At 38.7% G+C, this 8,635-nt stretch overlaps 1 protein-coding gene across 1 annotated transcript; it reads left to right on the top strand.

Moving 5' to 3' along the window:
* The first annotated feature begins 1,566 nt into the window (after window positions 1-1,566).
* LOC106940884 (acyl-CoA desaturase-like) lies at window positions 1,567-8,219 on the top strand. Its single transcript, XM_015023751.1, has 6 exons — window positions 1,567-1,704; window positions 1,963-2,220; window positions 3,656-3,786; window positions 3,866-4,071; window positions 4,690-4,922; window positions 5,857-8,219. Exons 2-6 carry the CDS (start codon window positions 1,986-1,988, stop codon window positions 6,054-6,056), a joined length of 1,005 nt encoding a protein of 334 aa, XP_014879237.1. The 5' UTR covers window positions 1,567-1,704; window positions 1,963-1,985; the 3' UTR covers window positions 6,057-8,219.
* The last annotated feature ends 416 nt before the right edge of the window (window positions 8,220-8,635 follow it).

Genomic DNA, 8,635 nt, shown 5'->3' with positions numbered 1-8,635 from the left:
TCTGACGTGATGTGTTGTTGTAGAATAGAATAGAATAGAATAGAATAGAATAGAATAGAATAGAATAGACCTTTTTGTCCAAGATTGGGGGAATTTCAGAATTAACAGCAGCAACATAAAATGACATCAGGGCAATTGTATTCACACAAAAATAAAAATATGAAGATAAAGGCATTAAAATATATTCAAATGAAAATACATGTGAAATGAACGTGTATACATTGCATTAAAAACAGTAGACAATTCACAATATAAAACTGTGCAAACAAGCAGAAATTTTATTTGAAATGAGTAAAACTGTGCAAATAACTATGCAAACACCAGCAGGGATGTAGAAATTTACTCAGCTTGTTGTGGAGCGGTGATGGTTACAGTCTAACAGGATCTGGGAAGAAGGATGTCTGATAACACTATTTTGTGCACTTAAAATGGAGCAGTCTGATATTGAAAGGTCCAGTTCATCAACAGCTTCATGTATGGAGTGGGAGACATTATCCAACAGTGATGTTACTTTAGCTAGAGTTATTCTTATGGTCTATGTCTCCCATAGAAGATACTTGATCGCTTTCACTTGGTTTTACTTTTGTATTTTTCCCTAATAAATTAGTCATTATTTTAAATGCTACAAATGAATAACATCAAACATCAAAGTTTAAACTACCCATAGGCAACAGGACATCCAGGTGGCAGTTTTAAGGGAGACCCCAGGTCTCCCACACTAATTATGCTATACAGTTTAATGGATATTTTTGTGGCAAAGTATGCCTAATTATAACATTTTAATTTTGTTATTTATGTGCTGGTAAGTAATAATTAATGTTAAACCAGAAATTGAAGTGGTCACTATTTAATTAAAACTGCTCATCACAGACTCTCTCAGTTAAACATGGGCTTGAGCTATCTTGCTGGGAAAGGATGGGAAATATGTCTCTATATGTGCAAATCACAAAGAAACATACTCTGAAAGACTTATTGTAGCAAATGGTTATACTACAAACATATTTAAAAGTTATTACAATTAATTATTTTTATAAGAAAAAAATTTTGTTTTGTGATATTTTCATACATAATTTGGTGTACTGCTTCTTTTAAATGCACCACGGAGTTACGAGGCTGCCATAAAGTGTAGTAGATGGGCGCACACGGCGGAGAAACATCTCGAAGGGGAAATTCGATTCGGCACATCCGCTTATATTTTGATTCACGCGCCATTAAAAGTAGTTAACGGCCGTTAAAGTTCAACGCAGCGCATTAATATACAACTAGTCTTTTACGTAATTTTATTTATATATATAAAACCAGTATTTAAAACCAACTTATCAAAAACAGTCGCAGGTTTTATCCGTAACCCGTTTTATAATCCGGGTAGTGGCAATACGATTGCACTTTAATTCAATACAAGTCTAGACAGCAGCGGAAAGGAACCACAGCAGCTGCTCTATGGTGGGAGGTTAAAACATACATCTGGCTGGTCATCGAATGAATAAAAGGTGAACAGCAGATAAAGAGACAGCCAATCAGAATCAAATGTGAGGCGGCATCAGAGCTGTGATTGGTCGAGCTCATCGGAGGCTGAGTCTCTCATTGATGCTCGCCGCAGCGCTGACTACCACTCTCTTTCTGGGTTACTGTAATTTTAGGTCGGACACCGATTTTGACTCCTTTCTTAGCCCCAGAAATATTCATTTTACCTTTCTTTACTTGGTGAGTTGTGAGTTATGTTTTTAATTTATTATTATTATACAATTTTAAGCCAGTGTTACGCAACGTTGTCATTGCCCGCATCTTGGTTACATGACCACTCGTTTTTTTTCCTCACCAGCGCCAACTAGCAACTTGCCAGTCTTGTTAGCTAAAACATTAATTTGCCTGTTCTCAGTGAGCAGCATTTTTTGTAAGCATTCTGTGTCGCTGCTTCGTTTCTTATATACAGATGTGTATTTATTTTTTTTTTTCCTTTAGAGCATCACTCATCCGAAGCCGACATGACGGTGTCGGAGCCGTTTGAAAAGCAGCAACAGCACAAGTCGGTCAACGGGGACGTTTGCTCAGAGGCAGCCGGAGAAGATGCGTTTGATCACACCTACAAGGAGAAGGAAGGCCCGAAACCTTCTAAGATCCTAGTCTGGAGAAACATCATCCTCATGATTCTGTTGCATTTAGGAGCAGTTTACGGCTTATTCCTCATCCCTTCTGCATCTCCCTCTACGTTGCTTTGGTGTAAGTACAATCAAAAAGCTACTACATGTCAGAGCTTGTTTGCACATAGGTTTTGTTTTTTATAGAGGATCATATTTCATCAAATTATCAGCTGTCAAAGCATCAGGGCTCAGTTGCATACAGAGAATGTTCTCGTTATGTTTTTACAACGCTTTGGAAAAGTATTCATACCCTTCGAACTTGTTCACATTTTTACAGCCACAACACTCATTGTATGTGATGTAATATGCCAACATAAATTAGTGGACACCTGTGAAGTGGAAGGAAACGGATAAGTGGCTTTTGACATTTTTTACACCTAAAATCTTGAATGTGGAAGAATGTGCTCTGGTCAGTTAGGACTAATATACAATAATATCATGTGCATGTAAAGCACTATGTTTTATGGAAAAATGACTCTGCGCATCACCCTGAATACAACATCCTTACAGGGAAGCATGGTGGCAACTTTGGGGGTGTTTTTCTTTAGCAGATAGAGATGCGGATACTTTACAGGGTTGAATAAAATATGGATGGAGCACAGGATCTGGGGCTGAGGTTGGAGTTGATCTCTAGCAGGGCTGGCACTCTTAAATGTAAAGCCAACATTACAACAGCATAGTTTATATTAAACTTATTCATGTGAGAATGGCCCAGTCAAACTTCACAATTAAGTTGCTGCCTTGTATTGGCCTATCGTACAAAATCCCTGTGAAATATGTTGAAGTTTCCGGTCATAAAATAAAATGTAGAAAAGCTCATGGGGTATGAATGCTTCTTCAAGGCCGTGTATGTTTATAGCCAAGATGCGCGAGTGCCAGGAAAGTAAGTAAATACTCTTTAACATTAGATTCACAGTGTTAGATCTTTAATCAAGTAACATCATAACGTGACAGCAAATAAATGTGGGCTAGTTGGAAAAATGATTACCTTTATATTGACATGAAATAATTAAATCCCTCTTCCATTATCAGTAATGAAGGGGTGAGTTCAGTCACAAGGTTATGTAATTTTTGGTGTCACAAAGAAACAAAAGTAACCCCGCTGCATTTCAATGATTCAAATGGTGCGCTATTGTGCAACTAAAACAACAGTGCAGATGTTTATACAAAAACATCTGTGTTTGTGGCCTTCTGAATACGCATTTGGTTTATTGGTTACCTTGCACATCGCAGCGCTGCTTGAGGAACGGGAAGTAGTTTCAGACAAACAATTGCTATTTAGGTGAAAGTTTGATTGCATTAAGGGCAGATGACTCGTGTATTCCAACTTCCGGCACCAGCTTGTCTTGTTTTGTTTACAATCTCAAACTCAAGGTTTATGTGCAAGTAAGTAACCCTGGGTTGTTTTCTAATAAGTCTATAATCAAGTCTTGCCTTAATAAACAGAAAACAAGACCTTGTCATATTTTAGCTTTATCTTTATTCCTCTGTATGTTTGTTTTGTCTCTCCACAGCTATGACCTGCTTTCTGATAAGTGCTTTAGGAATTACTGCAGGGGCTCACCGCTTGTGGAGCCACAGGGCCTACAAAGCTTCATTACCTCTGAGGATTTTCCTCGCTGTTGGTAATTCCATGGCTTTTCAGGTGTGTATATAAAAAAAGAGTAACACACTGTGGTTAATATCTCAGTTGGTGCAAACATTGTTTGAACTCAAAACCCTAGAATGATGTATTCGAATGGGCTCGAGACCACCGGGTTCATCACAAATACTCGGAGACGGACGCAGACCCCCACAACGCCAGAAGGGGCTTCTTCTTCTCCCACATCGGCTGGCTGCTCGTGCGCAAACATCCCGACGTCATCGAGAAGGGAGGCAAGCTGGAGCTGAGCGACCTGCTAAGCGACAAAGTTGTAATGTTTCAGCGGAGGTAAGCTAATTTACATAAATATGCTTCTGTTGAGTCTTAAAGAATGAGGTCAAATATGATCTCTGTTGAAAGTATTCGTGCTCACATTTGGTCACGGCACAGCTATAAACCTGAATGCATTATGTCTGAATTTTGTGTGTTAGCTCAACATAACAGCAGGAACATCCAGATCCTCCTGCAGCTTGTTTTCTTTCTTTAAAAAAAAATCCATATACCTGTAAGGCTTTCATACAGACAACAAATTAGACACAAATTGATTCCGACTAGTTGCTCAAGGTTGAATTAAGGGGCATCAGAGAAAAACGGATGAGTGCATACCCCCTTTCTCAGATTTTTATTTGCAAAATCTTGTATCCTTTTTTCCTTGCACTTACAATCACAATATGCTGATCTATCAAATAAAGTCCAATTAATATACATAGAACATTTTCCATGAAAAATTGCAACAATAAAAAGAAGGGTTATGAATATTTTGTAGAGGTGCTGTAGAGAACAAAATATTAAGACCTGCAGAGAAACTTAAAGCTCAACTAAAAGTGTCTCGAAGAGAATAGAGTTCGTATTTGTGTTTCTTAATTTGCTGTCTTCTGCCTCGCCTCCTGTCTGCCTCTCCCACAGGCACTACAAGCTCTCTGTGCTGCTGATGTGCTTCTTTATCCCGATGTTCGTGCCTTGGTACTTCTGGGGCGAGTCCCTGTGGGTGGCGTACTTCGTCCCGGCTCTGCTGAGGTACACCTTGGTGCTGAACGCCACCTGGCTGGTGAACAGCGCGGCGCACATGTGGGGAAACCGGCCGTACGACCAGAACATCAACCCGAGGGAGAACAGATTTGTCACTTTGAGCGCCATAGGTAGATAAAAACACCCCTAACACTTATTTTAACTTTAATTTATACATAATTCAAGTTGCACCTTGAATAGACTAAGTCAGGGATTAGTTTAATCCTGTTTTCAGTGTTGAATAAAAGTTATTGAACCTAAGTATTAGAAAAATTGATGCTAGCAGAAGAATAAACAGCCTAAGCCTGTTTACCTTCGGAGAGACAGTCCTTAAAGACTTTCAGCTGTAGTTGCATCAAAAGAAGCTTCTGCAACACTGAAGCACAATAGCAGGCCACACTTTTCAGATACTTTATGTGTAAAACACATTTTGCAATGGATTATATTCCATCCACTTCGAGAGGCATTGTATTTTTGACATCCTAGGATGTTTTAAGAATGCCATACATCTGAACCTGTAAGCATATATGATCTATTTTGTATTTCAAGTTTTCATGCTGTTCACCTACTCTCCTCACATAGGCATGCACATGTGACTGCATTTGTTGTTGCAAAGCGAAAAAAAAATCGGAGGCAGCCATCTTCTTTTTCTCCCCCCTGCTGTCGTATTGTGCGACAAATGCGAAGAGGTCGAAAGTGACGCCCAGTTTCGACTTCCTGTTTGGGGGGGGTTGCATAAAACGCGGCACAAACATGGCACGGGGGCCGGTTAATGATCCGGATTCAAGTAAGTGAAGAGCAGAAAGGTGATAAGGCGTAAAAATCTGACAAGACGGGCGTGGCCGAGTCTGGAATGACAAGAGGAAGTCAAGCAGGCCTAAAGGAACCTGACAAAATTCCCTGATAAAATCCCTTCCAGGTTAAACTGTCAAAATAAAAACAATATCTGAAAGCATTTTTCAGTTTACATAAGTGCCAACACTTTAAAGATTTTTTATTGAAATTGCGACAGTGAAATGCAAATGTTGTAATTCCTTCTTTTCAAACTCTTGTTTTAAAATCCAGGCGAGGGATTTCACAACTACCACCACACGTTCCCTTACGACTACGCCACCAGCGAGTACGGCTGCAAGCTGAACCTCACCACCTGCTTCATCGACTTCATGTGCTTCCTGGGCCTGGCCAAGGACCGCAAGAGGGTGTCCCGCGAGGTGGTCCTGTCCCGGATACAGCGCACCGGAGACGGGAGCCACCGCAGTGGCTAAAAAAAAAAAAAAACAAGGATAAAACACAGAACTGACGATGTCCATTTGAAGAGAAGATGACTAACAGCGCTCTGACGGTTGCTTATTTGCTCATCTTCTGAGGTTTAAATTCAGCGTCACGAGGGCCTTTACCACAGTTTGCTTGATTTGGTGGGGTTTTTTTGTAGCTGTAGCCATACAAAATGTTCAAGTTTCAAAAGAATGCTTTACAATTTTGAGATTTGCGATGTAGATTCAGACCCAGTGCTCAGTTGTTTCAGCTTTTTCGTTGTTGAGTTTTATAGATGGTCTATCCTTCGCCGTTGTTCAGTCTTCATCAGCATTCAACAGTGGAGCTGATTATTTTTATGTATTACATTGATGTTAATTTAACGCTGGTTGGAAACTTCACTTTATTTCCGTGTATAGCACTTTCTAAAACGAGTGCTGTTCTAAAGATTAACTTTATGACTTTTTGAGATTTAAAAAAATAAATAAATAAAAAAATCTTGTTAGTTGACACTCGTTGGCTGTTTTGAAATTTGAAAACCGAGTCAGCTTGCGTTGACGTTTATTTCCATTGCCTTGTGCAGAGAAACTAAAACCAAATTTAAAGCAAAACTTGAAGTTCTCGATAAAATGTTCAGTTTTGCTGCATTTATTCATTAATATAACTAGTGACAGTGATAATATGTTTTCGATAAAGTTCAAAAATACTTCCTGTTCGGTTTTGCATAATTTCGCTGAAAGTGTTCCAATCAGCTTCTTCTATGGTAAAGTCTATAGTTTCTTTCTCACATCACATGATTGTGAAGGCCGGGCTCTCATTGGTCGGTGCAGCAGCCAGTCACATGACAAATCTATTAGAAAAATAAAACATGCCACTCCTTTTGCATGGCCATATGCTGTAGTAGGTGTTGTGCTGAGGTGATGTGTCAGTGACTGTCATGGCAGAACTGCATTTTGTCGCTGTTGTATCATCCGGACTGTTGTCATGGCGATTCTCTGAGACTGTCTGACAAAAGGGACTACCATTTTCAATATGTAGGTGCTTTAATGTTAGTGTTTATCTGCTATTATGGTCTATGGAATGCTTTTATTATTTATGTATGAAAAATTTTTCTCCCTTTTTTGACTTGAAATTTTCTGAACTTTAACTTGATGGTTTTTGCACTCCTTGATTTGGCCGAGTCTTGTGTTGTATATGTGAAATGTTATCAAACTGCAGCACCTGCTTTTCTTCTTCGCCAGCAGTCAGACTACAGTACCGTGCAAAAATATTCACACCTTTCTTTTGCTATTTTGTGACGTTACAGCCACAAACGTTTGTGAATCTTATTGGGATTAAACCAGCACAAAGCTTTGCATAATTTCAAAGTAGAAGGAACCTGATACTTTGTGGCAATAATAACTGCCATAAATCAGTGGTCCTCTGCCAGTTATTTTAATCTTTTTGTTTTATTTAGAAACCAGCTCAAGTGAAGTCAAATTGGGATGTAGGCACACCTTTTGATTTGATCTAAATCCTTCTGGATTTCTGCTGTTCCTCCAGAGCGTAGAGGCAAGCCACACTTTTGAGATTGTGTTCTAGTTTACTTTAACTTCAAAATGATATTTTGGAGAAATCAACATCCAAAATAGTAATAAAATAATTTTAAAAAAATAAGGAGTTCAGGGCTGAAACGTGACAAATTGTGAAATTTTTTGGCATATTAATATTTTTCAAGGTACTGTGCCTCCTAATGCCTTATGACATGAATCCATTTCTTCACATTCCAGCAGCTCCGAGGTTCAAATACTAAAAGAAAATAGTTTGCAGGTTGAAATACAAGGCGAGACAGTTCTAGTTCCATTTGACAAATCTTGGGATGACAACTGTGGAAAGTGAAGGGTAGCTTTTTACGTTGGGGAAAAAAAAAAACTCACTGGTGCAAATGTTCATTTGGGAGTTTTAACTTGTAGAATAAGGGTCCTGGTAGAGGACAGGAACAGAGATGCCGTGATGTCTTGAGAAATGTCACCACAAGCCAATAGTGTCACTCAGCCGTGCAGTTCCCCAAAAGTACAAAAGTAAGCATTTTCATAACTTCAGGAGGGATTGAAAAGGTTTCCAGTTTGTCAGATTTCAACTGTTTCCTATTCTGAAATAAAAATCACAATATTTTCAGTACACTTGGAATCTAATATGTTGGTTGTTGCTTCTTTTTGTGTGCGTGCTATCATATTATAGACACTTGACTGCAGATTTGCCTCCTCTGTCTTCATGTTGTTTATTCAGAATATTTTTAGTTTACATTGAGGAAGCAGTATGAATGTCAAAAATAAAACAATGTGTTTTCGCCCAGCAAGGACAACAGTAGTCATCCGATACTTTAACATAAAAGTGTGATAAATGAATATTAAAAACATGGGTACACCTGACTGTGTGAAGGCTGCAGGATCAATAATTTAGAATAATGGACTCAAAGTGATCATTCTCTGTTATGTTTTTTTTCCTGAACAGCAGCATCCAAAGGTTTGCAAACACCCGATAAAAACACTAATATATATGAATATGAAAAGGCCACATAGTACAATACAAAATCAAAGCAATTAGTTTT

The sequence above is a fragment of the Poecilia latipinna genome, unplaced genomic scaffold, assembly GCF_001443285.1.
Source record: "Poecilia latipinna isolate Pla-1442-1.1 unplaced genomic scaffold, P_latipinna-1.0 Scaffold3402, whole genome shotgun sequence".
Classification (NCBI taxonomy): domain Eukaryota; kingdom Metazoa; phylum Chordata; class Actinopteri; order Cyprinodontiformes; family Poeciliidae; genus Poecilia; species Poecilia latipinna.
The sequence above is the reverse complement of the archived record's forward strand: the minus strand, read 5'-3'. Positions and strand labels throughout refer to the sequence as shown.